Source organism: Parasteatoda tepidariorum, chromosome X1 (genome assembly GCF_043381705.1).
Source record: "Parasteatoda tepidariorum isolate YZ-2023 chromosome X1, CAS_Ptep_4.0, whole genome shotgun sequence".
Taxonomy (NCBI): Eukaryota; Metazoa; Arthropoda; class Arachnida; order Araneae; family Theridiidae; genus Parasteatoda; species Parasteatoda tepidariorum.
Genome location: NC_092214.1, coordinates 3,001,788 through 3,021,786, shown reverse-complemented (window position 1 = coordinate 3,021,786; position 19,999 = coordinate 3,001,788). Strand labels below are relative to the sequence as shown.

Genomic DNA, 19,999 nt, shown 5'->3' with positions numbered 1-19,999 from the left:
ATGCAAAAATTGCGTCGGAATATGTACCGATGGTACTCGTTCAATGTCCGGAAGATTCCAAAGCATAAAAGCGCTTGTAAAACAATGCGTCTGGACACATTGCGTGATCCACCGAGAAGCTTTGGCTTCGAAGGAAATGAGTCCTGGTTTTAATATTGTGTTAACTACGGTCGTAACAGTAGTAAATGATATAAAAATGAGACCCCTGAGATCGAGATTCCTTTCCGCTCTTTCTGAAGACATGGGTTCCGGAAGCCGAGAATTTTCGCGGTTGTTTATTTGTGATGAAATTGAGCTACTTTATCATCATATTCGAGAAATTAAATAACTTAAATCTTCAAATCCAAGGAGCAAACACACATATGTTGGAGAAAATTGGAATTGTGGGCAGAAATTTAACACTAAAATGACTGAAATACCTATTTTGCCCCAAAACAGTCAAAATGACTGCATTGTGAAAGAATAACTAATGTATAAAGAAATTTGTTTAAAATTAATTTTTAATATTTTTGATATTATTTTCAGTTATATAACAAGTTAATAGTAAATATCAACAATAAAAATAATTATAAAAGTCACAAAATTCTAAGAAATTGTGTCATTATATACATCATTGTTTTCCTAATTTAAATTAAAAAGCAGTCAAAATGACTTCCTTGGGCAATCTAGTGTTAAAGAAAAAAAACTTAACAATGTTTGAAAGTGTGGATGATTGTACTAAAACTTATAAGGCTGAAGAAGAACATGTGAAAGTTATTTTTGTAACCATTGAAAATCATTTAGCTATGCTGGCAAAGAATTTTAAAAAGTATTTTCTTGCTGACGGCAAACTGATAGCAAGTTACGAGTGGGTTAGGGATCCATTTCATAAGACTCTCGAAGGACTCTCAATGGATGAGGAAGAAAAATTCATAGACTTCACGACAAGTGGCGAAACCAAAAGACAATTTAGTAATATATCACTAGTTGACTTTCGGGCAAGAGTAAAGGATGGTTTTTCTGCACTAAAAACAAGGGCATTTCGCATTCTATTACCATTTTCAAAATCCTACCGTTGTGAAACGGGATTTTCTGCTGTGACTTCTTTGAAGACAAAATATATATCTCGGCTAAATATAGAAACAGAACTGAGAGTGGCTATTTCTAACATTAAGTCTTACCTCGAAAAACTTTGCTCTGCAAGATAGGTCCAAGGAAATCACTAATAATTATTAAATTTGCTTTTAATTTAGTATGTTTTGATTAAGTAAGGTGGGTGAACCAAAGGTGGCTAGTGCTCCTAACGTAGCCCACCCCCAAAAGTAGAATTAATTTTATTTTGAATCACAAGATGGCCCTGCTGCATTGTAAATCTTGCATATGAGGTGCACGTGGCTTAATTGACCAGGGAAGAAGATATTGTAATTTATATGTGCATAAGTTCTTAGAACTTTGAGTTATGATATGTTTTCCGAAAGTTTATTTCTTTTTCTCTTTAATTCGAATTAATCTATCAGATTAATTGTTTTCAGTGGTACAAATGGTGACCATATGTATGTGCCCATGATGGCCCGACACCGGTGCCACCTTGGGGACACGTGGCCCACCTTCGGAAACAAAAGCGAAATCTATAAGAGTTTATTATAAATTAGTACGTAATATATTATTTCTCAAAAAGGAATGATTTAATTGAATACCAATTGATTTGTTTCATTTTAAGCAAATATGGAACTTTGGTATTTTTTAAATGTTTTATAATATTTTGAAGTTCTCTGCACTTCAGTAGAGTTTGTTTCAAGTTTTTTGTTTTGTTTGTATTTTAAAGTAATTTTCCAGGTTATTTTTTGGTGTTTTTGTATTGGTGTTATATAGTGTTTTTGTGGTAGATTCTGGTATTTTCTTGTAAATTTGAGCATTTTAATGCTAGTTGTGGGTTAGGTTAATTAATTCTAGTATGGTTATTTAGCTCTTAATTATTAGTTATGGTTAGTAAACCCTTTTGAAAGAATTAACTCAGTAATTCTTGATTTACTCTAATGAGTTAACTCAAAAGAATTGCTAGTGACGTCACACAAGAACTATCAATGTAAATGATATATAAACAAATTATGCACTCTAAAAACAAATATCTTTTTTAAAGTCGGGAAACCCTACCAGCAAGGCACTTAAAGTGCATTTTTAAAAGACGTTTGCCAGTCCAAGCGTCTTTTCGAAAGATAAGTTTAATAAGTGAAAAAGTGATTTCAATATATGGCTCACCTTTGGAACCTGTGGGAAACCATAGGGACGGAATCTACAATTGTGAAATTGTGCAATAAAATAAAATTTCATTTATTAAAGTATACGTGATATGTGTTAGAGATAGTTGCAAGATTTTACAAAATAATTTCAGCCACACAGACTTAACCAGAAAATTAGGAAAAATCCTCAAAGCAAAGCCACCATTGCCTCCCCACCTAAACTTTTGATTTAATAAGTTGTTTTACTTTAGTAAGTTATTAAATATGTCGAAATGTTTTTTTTCTATGTGCATAAACCCTTTCCTTTCATCCAGTTAATCAATTTTTTTTAAATAATATTTTCTCTTGGATATTCTCGAGCCTCCCCACTAGTGCGCTCGCGCCCCCTAGGGGTCATGCCTCACAGGTTGAGAATCGCTGACCCAATATGTTTAATGAAATGCAATGATTGTTGTTGTTGAGCCAATCGCACGACCGCGGTGCGTTGACGCTTAAAAGTTAAAATAATTAAAACTATTAATATAAAATTAAAATATGGTGATTATATCTATTCAAAAATATTAATATAATATTGTCCAACATCCCTCGAATTATGTATTCTAACAATACGTTATTTAAAAACTTTTAAAATTTTATAACTAAAAATTTGTTTTTCTCTCAGAGTTGTAGTTTTTGGCGTCCAATTGAAACCGCGAAAATTTCGTTTCCATATCCTGATCTGGAAACAAAAAACTATTTTTCATAAAGAATTTTCAAATACCGCAAACTTTCATTGAAAATACGGTTTTGAAATTTTTGAACTCCATTATATTCAAGAGGATAAGAGGTTTTGTTTAAAAATATCTCGTTTTGTTTTTAAAGTTAGTTATTTGGAATAAAAAAAGGGAGAAATATCTTGGTATCCATTATTATTTTTTTAATTATGTGTTTTAATTTTCCGACAAGATTCTACGTTGCTATCCATAGGCATAGCACGAAGGAAATTTATAAGGGATCACGTGATTTTATTTTCTTTCTTTATTTCAATTTTTGCAGTTTATTTCATGACAGATTCTGTTATATATTCAGAGCATATTGTGAACAGTCTGAAGTTTCATTAAACAGAAATGGCAAAATGTCTCATTTATAACCACTTTCTTTCAAGGTTAAGGTGTATGTCCTATTTCAAGGGATGACAATATAAAAGTGGCAAGTCCACAACAATTAAAAAAATGACATACTAATCGCTAAAAAGCATCATTTTTATATTACGACAGAGTGTTCGAAAGACAGCCTTAAAGTGTGTATGAATTTCTATTAACTTGAAATTAATTTAATTTGGTATTAATTTGAAATTACTCGATTATTTGCTCGACTTGGTATTAATTTAAAATCACTTTTTAGAGTTTTTCAATTCCTAATTCGGATAGGTATTAGCACACAGTTTTTTCAGTATGGAATATATTGGGTGAACTACTGATTCCTTATAATTAAGATATCATTATAAAAACCTTCGAATTCTATTCGGAATTGTATTCTGGGAAAGTTAATTTTGTATGTAGTAAATAAAGTCGCAAATAGTTCTTTTTTGCCACTGGTTCACTTTTGTTACGTTTCTTCTTATGTATTTATTACATTTCTGTGACTTTGTATGCTGTACGGGGAAATTCATAGAAGTTCCAAAAATTATCAAGCTCTATTTCTAATAAAGATTTTATTTTCTACAGTTTTTGAAAGGTAATGTGCTGTCTAATAACGTTATATTAGGTAAGAATATCAAGAAAACTTACAGTTTAACCTAAAATCCAAGAAGGCAAGACCTCTTAATGCTACTGATTCTTAATTAAAATGAAAGTCTCGATGTAGATATAATGTTGATAATAACTCTTTTTGACAGAATAATTAATAGATGATGTTTTGAAATTAAAAAAAGCTGTCGTTCCAGACTTTTGGGTCGAATAAATAGGAAAATGCGCACTATCATTGATAAAATTTGAAAGAAATGAATAATTAAATTAAAAAATGAATGAATCCTGTACATTTTAGAACCACCATCCTTAAAAAGTTCTTTCCTTGATTTTTTATTTTTTTTACTTGAAAATGATGAAATATATTTCAGTATTATTTCAGGTGATTTAATAGATTGTATCATTTCATATTTTCAAAGCAAATCATAAAGCTAAAAATGAGTATTATAATTGATGAAATTTAAAAGAAATAAGTAAATTAAAAGATAAATAAATCGTGAACATTTTAAAGTTCTTCTTTTATTTTTATTTATTAATTTTTTTTAAAAAAATAACGAAATAAATTTCTGTACCTTTTCAGGCGATTTAGTAGATTATATATTTTCAAGCGATTCAACAGATTGTATCATTTTGGAATTTTGAGTTAAATCATAAATCGATAAATAAATTTTTTGAAACAAAAAGTTGAAATGTTTTTAAATAAAGCCTATTTTGATTTCAGGCGTCAAACTGCGGAAGAAAGAGAAGCGGAACGACAGGCTGCTAACCGACTCATGATGTCTCTTCACGCCGAAGTTGTGAGCAAATCTATGTATGAACCTAGTAGAGACCCTTTATGCTTAAGTAACGCATCATTGCACGCACTTCAAAATCTACAACCATGGTCATCGGAAACCGCTGCTGCCGCTGCTGCTGCTGCTGCACATCAATCGCCGCCATATTTACAACCGCCAAACACCTCTCTTACTGCCCCTATATGTTGAATCAATGGATCATTTTAAAACAAATAAATAGAATAAAATCTTTAGGTAAAACATATGTTTTCCCATAACGTTTTGGAATGAACATTTAAGCGTATGTGAAATACGATAAATTCAATTTTTTTATACGGATAAAAGGAAATAAGAAAACTTTTTAAAAATTCTACTATTAAGTTTATTGTACTTTTACTATTAAGTTTATTGTAATTTTTATAAAAGTAATAAATATACTTTTACTAATTATTAATAATCAATAATAATTTTAATCATTAGAAGTTACGGGATGATTTTCATTTTAAATATTTTTTAATAATTCATCCTTAGTTGTTCATTTAGATAAAAATAAATAGTAGTCAAAAGCTTTTCAAAATTTTACTGTTTATTGTGAGATTTTATTAAAATGACTATTATGAATTATTAATAATCATTACTAATTTTAAATAAAATTTTGAATATTTTTGCTTTTGGTTGCCCAATTAACTTTTAATGAGTGATGGTACTTATTCGAAATATAATATTTTTGCAGTGTCGTAATGAATAAGTTCAAACCATGCTTAATGAAAATAACATTATTGTAGGTATAGAAAAAAAGTTACATTTTGAGTTGCTCAAATATTATGTATTTATGTATTTATTTTTGCCGAGAATAATGCTTGCGTAATATTCCAAACAAAATTAATAATTTGCAAAAAGAGAAACAAAAATTTCTTCTCGGAGTTTTGAATGAATTTTGTTTTTAACAAAGCTTTTATTTAATTCCTAATACGTAAATGTCTAAGAAGGGTTTGTAAATTGGTGATAAGGGGGAAGAAACCTGTTAACGTAATATTTGAATAACTCCTTAGGTATCCATTTATGAATAGAAATTTTTTTAAACAAATGTTGTTCGAAAATATATTTTTCGAATTATAATTACGTCAAAACTACTTGAAAACTATTATAACAGAAAATCAGATTTCTTTAATAATTCTTCAATTTCTGACACTAAAGAGGTTTATATTTAGTGAGAGAAATATTTTTTTTTGGCGAAAAGAAACTATTCAATATGCATTAAAGTTTTTTAAATGTTTAATAAAAGTATAATGCGCAAAAGACTTTTCATGTGAAAAAACTATCTTTTTTAACGAAAAAGTATTAAAGTAAGTACTTATTTATCCATTCTTAAAACAATTTTTTTGAGTATTTAAGAAAGCTATAAGCTTTCTTAAATACTTTTAGGAATTATTTAAATTTTAATGAGTGTATTAAATTTTAGTGAGTAGTTGTTAGCTTTAATCCAATCCACATTTACTTGCCAATTGTTATTTAATTTTGGATTGAACTTCTTCATTTTATCTGCTAAAATATTTCAATTCAGAATGATTGGTGGATTTATAGGACTGTAAATGTACTACAGTAATTCGCAAATTTTAATGATGAGACTAGAAAAATGACATTTTTAACATTTTATTAATGCTTTAAATATATTCTTTAAATAAGTTGATTCACTCATAAAAGGATTTAGCTTCAAAGTTCTTTGTAATTTTTCGTCTTTGTTTCCCTTTAAAGTATAATACTTTATTAATGACAATTCATTTTTTAACTAAAAAAGTAACATGAATTCAATTCTGAAATTATTATGCATCCAGAAACAAATTGAAAGGTAAATTAGAGAAAATTTCCTTTCTTTAACTTTTTTTTAAAAATAAAATAACTGAAATGCAATATCAGTAAAACATATTGCAAGGTAAGTTAGAGACATTTCCAATAGGAGCTGGGAAACGGTAAGATGATTCAGTTAAGAATAACTGTCTTGCATAACAAGAAATTGCAGAATTTTTTCACTGGATTATTCTTTCAGTTAAAAATAACTGCCTTGCATTGAAGAAACTGATTTCTTGAGAAAGTTCTGTATAAACAAATTGAAAGCAAAACAAACGTTTCAAGGAACTTTGTCTACTCTCTTGTGCAAAATTATTTAACTCAAGTGGACAAGCAATTTCTCTAATTCAAGAAGAGTTGATATATTTTTTATCATAGAAATGTACAGTGCTAAAAATAAGAATGATACAGGATGATTCAAATATATTAGGATAAAATTTCAACTTCTTCGATTTTAGCTAAAATTTTAGATTTGTGTTTTCTTATTGTTTTTTTCTTCTTTTTCTGTATTTAATAGACTTTTGGTAATAGAGTGTCACTTCACATATCTTTCAAAAAAGATTTAAAATAAAGGATTCTCAATATTAGACTAACATAAATAATGCTTGATAATTTTTAGAACCTCTATAGATGTTTTTCAAAAATGTATAGCAATAAAATTATAAGATTCATGAAGAACACAATAAGTCATTTAAAATAACACACTTGTCCGTTTCAGATTTTCAATATTTAATTTTATAACAGTTTAAACGAACCAATCTAGAATACGCTAAAACAATTTCTTTAACGCAAAACCAAAACTTTTAGGAACAATTTATAAAAAAATTTATAATACTAAACTGCCTGCCTTTTGTAAAATTCTAATTGCGGAAAAAAATTTATTGAGAACTTAATATCTGCATGTCTTACAGTAGGGAGCAAACGTTTTTAGACGATAAATTTTTCTGTTCTAACCTTTCCAATGTTTTTCCTTTTTCTTTTTTTCTTTTTTTTTATGCAAAATTTCATAATGATCTAAGTTAGTAATTTATAGCTTTAGTCATTCTATTGTGATTCGATGGTGGCCTTGCTCTTTACTTGGATCGTAAGATTCTACGGAATAGCGTAAATATCAGCTTATTTGTATAAGTAAAGTAAAAAGGATTCAAAGCATATTTAAAATTTTCCCGTCTCTTCGGCGGTTGAGTCGGAGGGGAAAAGGCGTGTTAACAATAAGTTTCTGAAATTAAATAAAAATAATTTTGTAAGTTGCGCGTAATTTATAATATAATAGAAAATAAAAAACATTTTTGAGCAAAATAAAAATGAACCATTATGATTATAATTATTGTTTTTTATATAGTACACTTCATTACGGTTTTTTTCAATTGCATATTTTTCAATTGCATATTTTTCAAGTGCAATAAAATTCTTCTCCTCTCGTGATTGGCTCCTTCTTTTATTTTTGGATCATTCTGTATATTAGATCTATCGTAAAGTCTTCGATTATTCTTAAAAAGAATATGTTTTCCATACAAATCATACAATATGCAGGAAATAGTGAGAATGAGAATATGCAAAAAATAGTAAGAATGAAAGTTTATTATTTTTTGTAAAATTACTACAAATCACTTAAGAATTAATTCAGCATAATTAATTGAATTTTTCTTTAAGAAATATCTTTTGGTAGTATATTATCTTCGTAATTTTACACTGTAAGAAAGAAAGTATCTCAGCAATAGTGGCAACCTATATATNTGAAGAAGTATATATATGTATAAATAAATATGATGTTAACTTAAAATAGTCACAATTGTTTTGTTCTCGAATACAACACAGTTTTTACAATGTATTTTCTGTCATTACTTAAAGCTTTGTTTATGATTTGAATTAAACTACCAAACCTAACTCTTATGTGACTTTACTTGGTCATCATTTTGTCTTAGAATTTACGGAGACCGTTTGAGTAACCATAAATATATACAGGGTGTCACATAAATATTTACGGCATTAAACGGCCTATACTGTGCCTTTGTACCAGTATTTATCAAATGCATCTTATGAATTTTGCGTCTTCTAATAATTATTTAAATTAGCTCGATAGATATTTTATCGTAATTCGACTAGCTTATCAGATGAAAAATTATTATAAAACAGCTTATACTGATGCTATTTAAATGTGACAATAAATAAAACGAAGAAGTCGTTTGAGAATAGGAACTTTTGATAAGCTACTACCATTATTTCTAGGATAGCCTATATAGAAAAGCTCGTTTTGATAATAACTTTTATTTCGAAGAAAATATCACTATTGTTTAAAAACATAATAATTTTTTAAAAGAAACATATACATTTTTTTTTAAAAATCATACATTTTTGAAAAATTATGATTTTTTTAATTAAGAAATTTTTGGCTACTTACATTTGTTTTCTTTTCAAAATTAATTAAACCATACAAAATCTTTTTTATTGAAACATAAATTATTTATTTAAATGAAACTTAAATGAGACGACCAGAAGAGGAAATATTTAGTGGAAAAAAGCAGTTTGTTTTGAAAGCTTAGTTTTCGCATCTAGCGTATTTACGGAATTAAATGTATCTTAAAATAGAATAGAAATTTAGGTGTGAAGTAACTTTTCGGTAGATCTAATAAATTGTTTTGAATGCAATTAGAATGTGTAGTCATTTTTACTTATAATAAATCTTAAGATGTCCTTTTTATAGAAAAGGTAAGAATTCTAATTCAATACTTATAAGGAAGGAACTCGCAAACAACATTTTATGCAGTTAGTTGGTTTGGTTATGTATGCAAAGCATTTTGTCTATTTCACATGGGTCTTAAAGATAAAAATTATTGAAAATGAATAATGAAAAAAAAATGAAAAAATTTTGCCAATAAATATTTCAGCTGGAAATATCATCTTTTTAAAAGAAGAGTTTTAAATGATTTCACGTTAACTAATAAATTATGATAAAAATTACTTGTGGCAAGAATTTTCATGATTTGAAATCTTTTAAAGTTTGTGGAGAAAAATAACTTTTCATATGGAATGAATTAAGTTGACGCGAATCTAAAGACTAACTGACATTTCGAGTACCTTCCTTATTGTTGTTCAGCCAGTAAAATATTTAATTGGAATGGTAAGTACAATTTTTTGTAATAAAACTGAAACAAGTTGCAAATTTGTTGAAATAGATTGTGATTTAAAATAGTAGTTAAAATCTTTATAAATGTGTAGTTAAACTTCATATGTTTAATTTAAAATAAAAATTATGCAAAGCATTTGTGAATTTTTTAATATATCAACGAAAATCAATGTTTGTGTACAACGGTGAATTCAGGAGCGTGCCATATTACCTGCTGTATTTATGTCGCGTTCAAAAGATTGACTTTATTGTTGATGTTTTTCTTACTTTTTCATAAATTTTTCCCAAGTGTTGATCACTGCAGTATTATTGGTTCACTTAGTTTGTTCAATGATTAGATAGAGTGAAAAAAGAATGAACATTATGAAAAAGTCTGAAAAACTTTTCTTGTTGCTTCAGATTTTTTGGAATCTTTTCCAAATTTTCTATTGATAAAAAATTTCGTTGAAAAACATGGATGTTTTAAATATTAAATAGATTTCAAAAATATTATGTATAACTCATTTTTTAGCTAAAAAATATATATTAGAGGTTTTGTAAAGAAACAATATTGGGGCCATTCACAAATGGTATCACGGATGTTCCAATCGTGGACTTGGGGGACACTTCGGTTAAAACATTTTAAAACAGTAGATTAAATGTCATTGAAAACAGCGTCGCGACAGTCCAAGGAGTGCCAAGGCCTACTGTGCCAGACCATGGACTCTTGGGTTTCCAGAGCAAGTGTACTAGTTTTGTGGTCAGTGTTTAGCGCTCTTGGTACTTATTGTATCGACCCCCAGAAGAAATGAGTCAACATTGTCCTGTTAGAGGGTAATGATTAGTTTTTATATTATTCGATTTTATATTTTTCATCGACACAAGTATTCCTGTTATGCTCTGTTGTGAAGATCAAAAGTGGAAAAATAAAACAGAATAATTGAGTGCACCGCAGTAAAGAAAATTATTAGCTTTACTTACCCTTATCAGTGGTGGTAAGCAATAATGAAAGTAAATAAATTTGCAATGAATTTCGAAAAATAAGATTGAACAAACAAGGATGCATTGCAAATAATCTTTAATATTCACGTGACAAAAACATATAAAATACTAAAAAATTACACACATAATGCTTTAAAAGAGATTTGTAGAAGTTATGAAAATTAAGCGCGGCATTCTTAAAATGTAAAAAGGTAGTGAGTATTAAAATTAAATTAAAACACACCCGAATGAAGTTAGAATCCAAGTGTTCTCTACTGCCTAGAATAACCACTCCATCACTGTAACCTCCCTGCCTCATCGTTGTCAACTGAAATTTAAAAAAATTATTGATCAGATAGCCACTACGGCTTTGATTTGTTTGGAAAAACAACAGAAGCGTTAATTGCCCTATTTGCATGCCTTGACATACCAAGAAGCTCATACACAAAACATTTTTTTTTTACTAATGCGAAGTGACTCGATCAAAAGTATTACAAAAAATTCTTGATTAAGCAAAATTCTGTTTTTAATACATATATTTGTATCCTTGTTAATATCCTTATATATTTGTTTATATATTTATATCTTTGTTAAATTGTGCGTACATTAAACAACAAGTGTGCGTTCATTTATCCAACAAATGTTCCTGTATATTCAAAAACAATTTTTATTTGATATTATCTATTTCACATAGAATATCCCAAAACTAATCACAATTAAAACACAAAATCACTGAATATGCCTTAAACCAATTTTATTGCTGGTAACCAAAGTCAAACATTGATTTAAACATTAAGTAAACTTAAATTTGATTCCAAAACGTGCTATTAGAAACTATATGCAAAATTATGAAACACTATCACTCCTGATATGATATTTTAGTCTGTCTATGGAAAGAACTTCCATCAGCATTCGTCTGCAACAGTGACTATGGTATGACTTTTTCAAATAGGTGTGTTGGGTCAATATTTAAAACAACTGGTTTTGGTTCTGGAGCTAATGTGTCCCCTTCTACTTTTATAGTATAATTTAAATTTGAATCTTTAGAAATAATGGGTCTGAATATATTTTCAAAAATTTATTAATGTTTCCTAAATATACAATAAAACCTTTCTTGTCCTACAATATCTTGTTATCTGTAAATGTATCAAAAATGAGTGCCAGATTTCTACCAAAATATAAGATACACGTACCAGTAGATCCATGGGCTGTTCTATTGTATATGCTTTGAGTCTAAGTAGAACTAAACGGTTCTGAATACGGTCTATATGGCTTGTGTTTCATACATTGCTCGCATGACAATACATACTTTTGGGTTCCTTCCAGTTGTATCTCTGCTTCAACCCATATAAGAAATATGGCATACCTTTCTGAAATTCCTCTCTTTGGTTCAGTTTTTGTTATAGGCATCAGCAGATTTGTTTTTGAGACTATGAAGAAGTCCTTGAATTTCAAGAGTTTTTGATTACTTTACTGATCTTTCAACTTATTAATTCTCTCATCTTCCAATTGGGCATTAAGAATTACTTCTTTGGCCAAAGTAATTTTAGTTGAAATTATATTGATCCTTCTGCTTTCTCTACAAAAAGTAAAATTGGCAGCTTATCAAATTTAAGGTATTTTTGTCTATTTTCAGGTTTTGGCATTCTAAACAAGTAATCAACGAGAAAATTCTTTTGCTCCGGTAATATACTGAAAGACATAGGAATACTCGTTTAATTCCATCAACCATCGTGTTACAACATCTACTGGTGTTTTGGTTTTGCGATAGAATTCCAGGGACTTACTATCAGATAGTATTTTGAGCTTTCTGTTAAAAATATAATGTTTGAATGCAACTTTATATATAGAATATAATTCTTGCTTTATTGCAGGATATCTTTGCTCAGATGGCGAGAGAGCTTTGCTGAAGAATGACACAATGTGTTGTCAAATTCCTGCATAAGTACTGTTGAAATTGCCTCTGTATTTATCATAAACTCTTTATTCCAATTTGGGAGCTTAACGAATGGGTCACAAAAAACATGCTTTGTCTAGATGAAAGGTTGTTTCTCGCTAGTCAGCTAGCAGGCAGTCAATTGTGCAAAAGATGGTACAAGATTTCTGTAGAATCTACATAACATAATGAAAAGTTTTAACTGTCTTACAGTCTTTGGTAGTGAAAAAATAGTGATTCTTGCTATAATGGTTGATATTAGTCTGATGGTATTATTTGAGATATGAAAGCTTAGCTATTGAATCTCTTTTGGTGAAAATACACATTTGCCCGGTGAAAGTGTCAAATTGTTGTCCACAAAAATTTTAAGTATTGCATCTGGTACTGCATCTGGTGGGTCAGCTGGACCTTTCTTCTCCACTAACAAAACAGGGGCACGACCAATCATAAACTGTTCTTTCAATCATTCGTGCTTCTTTTTTTACCCCTTTAGCAAATTTTCCTATAGGGCAGATGGTATCAGGATAGGAAAAATCCTGATGATGTTACTATTGACAGTTTAACTTATCTATATGTCCCATCGTCTTCCTTGATTTTGAGAAACGTAGCAAAATTCTCCATTAAAATCGGCAAAAGAGTCTATATGTTTTTGTGAAAGATGATGGAGTTTAAAATAAGTTTCCAAATTTGGTTTAGAATTTCTGGAGTCGCCGGAATGAGCTGTTCTATACGTGCAACTGTTTCTTCATAACTGAATTGTCAATTTTAGGATTTTCCATAATGTATCCAAGTTTTTGAGACTTACCTATATAGATCACTTACATATTCTAGTTGTGAATAAAAATACAAATTTTTTTATTTTGTTCTACCCCAATCTCAATATTGACTGTTAGAAGAGTTTCCATGTCATTGTTTAAAACTGTTTTTGTAGAGAGATATACGGCCTCATCAGGTTGTACAACTATTTTTACAATATGAAATTATATATTTTCAAAATGATCTTTACAACTAGCTTCTTCCATAAGTAGAATACTTATTTCCCTAACTGATATGATTTTTATAACAATATCATGAGTTGAGATGAACTTATAGTCCAAGATCCCATTAACATGTTTTTGTCCAGGAGAATTAAAATATCTGTTTAAATGTTTATGAGCTATCTTGAAACTCAACTCCACACATGACACAAATATCAAAGTTTATTGTTCAAATTTGCACATGTCTTGACATGTACTTCCTTTCCTCCCGAATCGCCACATGGTACCCTGCTGGTATAAAATTAGAGAGTAGCTCTATTGACATTGATATAGAAAGGAAAATTTGACGAAACATGATTACCAGCACAAAACGAGCATACATTATTATTTATTCCTTAAATGTTTTGATCTCGTCTTTTAAGGCTGATAACTGATTCACTAATAAATCATTGTTATAATTGGTTGTGGCCGAGAAATGTTATTATAAAATTTGTATGCTATTTTTCCTCATTTTGATTGCCCTATCAACCAAAACTTCTCCATCAGTCTGGTTTTTACGGAAATATGAAACCATTAAGTGGGCTACAACAATTGTAATTATATGTAGCCTGATCATTCGCGATGTGTTGTTTACTGCAACGGTTATTCAGAAAATTATAATCTCATCAGGCAATAGTGTTGCAATGCAATCAAATTACTAAAGGACGAGGTATCAACAGCATCAATGCTTCATCAATAGTTTTAATATTCTTAGTTTCGGGATTAGTCCTGAACCGTGTCAGAGCATTCCTATTTTGTTAGTTAAGATTTAAGTTACGTTATCTGTTAATTTATTAATAATTATTCGTCTAAGACAGAAGCAATCGAGGGTTGCCTTCAAATGGAGTTGTATTTTTACAGAGATTCATGAATTTCTAAACATTAATGGAATCTAAAGAATATTAAAATTTCAACCCTATGTAAACAATAAAAGTCAAAATATTAGTTTAGATTATATTCTAATTAAGAGTTCTGTGTAATATGAACCTCCATCTATCACTGAAAAAATGCTCTCATATGAAAAATACCCTATAAATATTTATTTGTATAATATAATAGTATGCACAATTTACATTTATTCTTTAGATGTACCCATATATAGTCTATATGCTTAGACGAAATGGTATATTAAATACTAATTAAAGGAACATTTCACAAATGAAGCAAAAATCTAATAATATTAAGCATAAATTTAACGAAAGATTCCCCATTTTGTTGGCATATCATTAACCGAACATCTTGGAGTCAATAAAATCACTCATTATTCTCATATAATTAAGAGTGTTGTGAAAGTGCTGATCAAAAGTAGAGATACAATAAATTCCCAAACATGTAACACACTTAATGGAAACTTCTTAAAGATTGTTAAATAAAAAACATACATACCCAAACAGACAACCCAAACACAGTAATCTGCCTAGAACAAACGTTGTCAGTGGAAATTAATCACAGTGCGGCAGTCATCCCTATCTTCATGTCTTGACATGCTCACAAATGTTATTAATGTTTAAAATTTCAAGCATGTACACTGAGAACTACCAGAAAATGATAAGACTTATAGTGTTTATGGTTCTATCCGAAAGCTTGGTAATTTTTACTGAAGCTCTCTGGTAATGATTTTGGAAAAATTAACAATAAAATATGGTATGCGACAAAATTTGTTAAATGTGATAAAAATAGATAATGTGGTAAAACTTGGTAATTTGATCATAATACCTTAGAACATGGTATAAAAATCCGTTTTTCAGTTAAATTTACTTTTCAGCTTTGTATTTTTTAGTAAATGTGTAGTAATAAAATCTACAAATTTGAAAACCAGAATTTATGATAAACCATTATCATATGAACTGAAAAATTACCAATTAATGGTTTAAATACTGAGTATTATGGATTTATTAACCAGAATTATGTTTTTTTCTCTTTAACCAGAAATGTCATTACAGTCCAGTGCGGTAAGTTTACCAGAATCTTTTTCTCTGTATGACACGTATTAAGAGTGGTAAAAGGTAAGGTGAAACGTGACAAAGCGGAAGAGTGAATCAAAAAATATTGAAAAACAGTGTGACATCATTTATGAATCGTCCCTAATAATATAACCGAGATAAAATAGGAAATCGATTACCAATCTTAATTTTCACATCTTAAAATTTATTAACCAATTTGCTCTGTGATATTATAAGACATCGAGTTATGCAATTTTTTACAATCGTTAAAAATAATGATGAGTATTTATAAATCTGTTAAATAAAATTCCACGGAATTTAAAATGCAAAATAAAAAATTTAACAACCTTGATGACTTTTGATCTATTGATAGAATATTCACATACTACCTCAAATCTTATTCGCTCGAAGGTCTAACCCTAAATATACTAAATGTAACAGATGATATCAGACACTTGGAGACTTTATCAGACAGTTACGAAAACAGACACATACTCTGAATGTACACTTTTTTGGATTTCTACTAATCAAAATATGAAGGGCAGCCGCAAGAAACAGTCATCAGAGTTTAGGCAAGAGAAGGACTCTTAACGTTAAGTATTAGTTCCTAAGTATTTGATTTTGATTTTTTTCTCTTTTTTCATTTAAAATTACGCAGATTAAAATAGTGGGTAAATTATACCTTACAATTAAAAATATTTTCGGCCATTTGTAAATTAATCAGTAAAAATAATTATTCATTTTTAGAAATAACTTTTTCAGAAAATTATAACTGGATTAAAAAAAAATTCTATTTGTGTGCAATAATTCGTTCAATTAGTTCCCGTGATATATCACTCATTAAGTATAGGCTCTTGAACCAATAAGATTGTACATGAATATTCATTCATTAGATCAAAAGTTATTAATAGCATTCGCTTTTCACACTGTACAATTTTTTTGAAATGTATTCTAATTGAAATTTTTGATTTGTAAAAATTTTTGTCAACTTATAGTCATAATTTTTCAAGAAACTAAAACTTGTTTTTTCTTATCAGTAATGGCAGGCTACAATCATTATTTATCGTAACATAATTTTTTCACATTGTTTAAAAAATATAGCTTAATGTGAATGCCACCTATTCTTAGGAAACATCTGACGAAATGAGGCTCATCTCGCGATCACAGGACAGTAGTTCACAATACCATTTGATCAACTATTATGGTTCACGAAGAGACCGTCACTTTATGTTACCATTCAAATCAAATCAATATTTCGGCAAGAATGTTTCTCATTTTGAATCAATCACTATTTTCGACTGAACCAATCTATTTTGCAGCAAACGGTATAAAAACTGAATCGTTATTTTTCTGTCGTTACACGAAATATGATTTTTATATGATATGACAAAATTATGCATGACTGTCAAATTTAGCCTTTATATTAATTCTGAAAATGGAGTCAATATTAAGACAAATTCTGCAAAGAGAAAAAAAAATGTTCAAAATTGAAAGAATATGGTACAATTTATTAAGTTTCCGGCGTTATGGGAGCACCAAAAGTGTCGGTAATTTTTACCGAAGCGATTTGGTAATTATTTTGGTAAAATCCACAATAAGATGTGATAAAATTTAGTAAATGTTGTCAATTTTGGTCATTTTATTATACCTTAGAATGTGGCATAAAAACCATTTATTCGGTTTTGTTTACTTTTCAGTTCTGTGTTTTTTTCTAAATGTGTGGTTAGAAGAACTATAGTATAAGACCAGAATTTCTAGTTAATCGTTGCCATATGAACGGAAAAACTACCAAATACTGTATATTTTAATTTTATTAAGCAGAACTATTCTTACCACAATTGTTATTGTCCAGTAATTTTGCCAAACTTTTTCTCTCCCTGTGTGAACCAACCCTAGGATCAGAAATTGAGAAGTATTTATTGATTATTTTTGCCACATTGGGGATTTTTAAAATATTTTAATTATTTGTTCGTTCTTTAAGGCATAAAATAAACTCCAAGTGCAATGCATGTATTTTTCTTGGTTTCGATAAGTTATTACTTTGGTTCAACTAGAATATTCAATTTAAGATTTGCAATATTAATAATCAAACTAGTGAAAGAAATTGTTTCATGAAATGTCCTTGTTTTTCAACGAACTGTCTGTTGTTTCAATTGTAAATATCATTGTAAAATATTCATTATGGTTATGTAAAAGCGTCCATTCTATTGTCACTCATTAAAATAATCTTCATTTAGTTTGTTTATATAAAATAAATGATTCACACTGCATTAAAATATAATTTTTAAAACTTAGCATTGTCACTTTGTTTTTTCTCACACATTCATATTTTAAATAAATATTATGACAAAACATCTAAATATAAACTCCATAGTCCTAGAAAATAAGGAATTGCGTACATTATATACAGAATGGCAATGCATTAATCAAGGATAATATATAGATTTTGAAAAAAAAATCAACTTAATACATAAAAAAGATAATTTTGTGATCTCTGAAAGTGGGGAAGCTGATGAAGTGAAACATGCTTCAGGGAATGCACCAGGTCTTTTACAATACTTGGTAACACTAAAATTTATAACAAATAAGTTATTTTTATGAGATCGATTAATTTCGTGATCGATTACGATAAAGTGTAAGAATCATTACATTTTTTAAATAAGAAAAAGTATAATCATCAAACATGTACGTCGAACTGAGAGTTAGAACAAATTCAACCTAGGCTTAACCAAACCGAAGAGGATAGAAATTATATATCATGAAATTATTTAATACAGCTCACAGAAAATTTAAAACAGAATTATTCTTATAACATAACTAAAAACCCACGCACATATTTTTTAAGGATTGTTTCAGTAGTTATTGTTGAAGACAACAACAAACTCACGCCCACTTTCATTGGATTGTAAACAATTTACTGACAATAGGCGTCTGCATGGGTGTTTTCAGAAACGAAAAAAAGTATGGTGTGAATGAGCGTGAATTAGTGTAAGCCCTTTCCACTCTAGATGTTAAGATTTAAATAACACTCATTAAATTATTTATGAAAGCTCGATTTGATGTTAACTTGAAATAAAGTGTTACTTCTCACGCATTTTGCGTTACGCAACATCATATTCAAAAAGATAAGCGTTGAAGATAGCAACGTAGAATCCATATTAAAATTGCTGCGTAGATAAACACAAAACATCAACTTGAAACACAAAATTATTAATCAATAAACAATAATTTTGTGAGTACTAAAAAGAAAAATAGGATAATCTTGTTACTCGTGACATTTTAAAAAGATTGAAAAATGTATGTTTAGTAATATTGTATGATTCATTTTTTTAAAAAATCGTTTCATTCTACAAAATATGTGAGTTATGTAGCTTTATTTAGATAAAGATAATTTACAAATAGCATTTTGATGTTTTTATACATTCTGAAAGGTATTTTCACAAATTCACCATAAAATGTCGCTCAACATGTTCAACAGTTATGATCAACAAATATTGCTACTATAATTTCCTTTCTATATTCCTTTTATTACAAATTCACTTAACGATTCTTACCATCATTACATACATATATCTGATACCATAATCTCCTTTTAAATAGAATTATTAAGGTCTTTAAGAGACTGTAATAGTGGCAGCAAAAATAAGAAGATAAATTTATTTTATTACATTTACCTTCTCCACAGTATTAAATAATCAATTTCAATATATAACTTCAAATATCTGGTAACAAAATCTTACGTTTTGGAATTTTAATTTTAAAGCAAAAAATAACTTCTTTATTTCAATATAGGTGCCCCGGTTTTCTATATGTTTAAAAAATCACACGAACCTTGTTGAAATAATAATTTTCAGATGTTTGCTTCCTTCAGCATAAAATTCTGATCAAAATAATCCAAATGTAACATATTATACTTGATGGTAAAAGCCTTATTGGCTTCAAAAAAGTCAAAAAAAGAATATAAATGCCTATTCTTAAGGCTCGCATGACTTGACTGAAGAAAAAAAAAGTTATATAAAGCACAAATGGGAAGTTGCCAACGAGAAAACAGAAATAAAAGTGGAAAATAAAACTGAAAAAACCGCAGTACCTTAAGAGTGAAATAGAAAATAAAAAATTAAATAAAAACAAAAACAAAACTAGAAAAACCGCATTAGCCAGGAAAGGCAAATCAAGGCAAGGTGCATAGAGAGATGGTATGAAACTAATATCGTTAATCGGCATTCATATGAACAAAATGAAATTTCAGAGTATCAAGATGAGCCAGGGTTGGTTAAAATTTTTGTATTATCGAGATTAAATTTATCCCCAAGATGCAAAGAATGTGCAGCAATAGATTAATCTTATTTTTTGAAAAAGATTATCTTTCATGTTCCTTTAGTCAAAATAAAGTTTTTAGTTTTTTGAGCGAGCTAAACATTTTCTTCAAATGTTGCCATTCTCAGGGATC

The 19,999-nt window shown here is 28.8% G+C and overlaps 1 protein-coding gene across 2 annotated transcripts in view; it reads left to right on the top strand.

The window, feature by feature from the left end:
• The window catches only part of LOC107451627 (T-cell leukemia homeobox protein 3), an 89,047-nt gene extending 84,074 nt beyond the window's left edge, over positions 1–4,973 (top strand). For both annotated transcript variants that reach the window (XM_071187678.1, XM_016067783.3), the window contains exon 3: positions 4,668–4,973. In XM_071187678.1, coding sequence (XP_071043779.1) covers positions 4,668–4,929 — 262 coding nt within the window. In that variant the 3' untranslated portion in view covers positions 4,930–4,973. The remainder of the gene's footprint in view (positions 1–4,667) is intronic.
• The last annotated feature ends 15,026 nt before the right edge of the window (positions 4,974–19,999 follow it).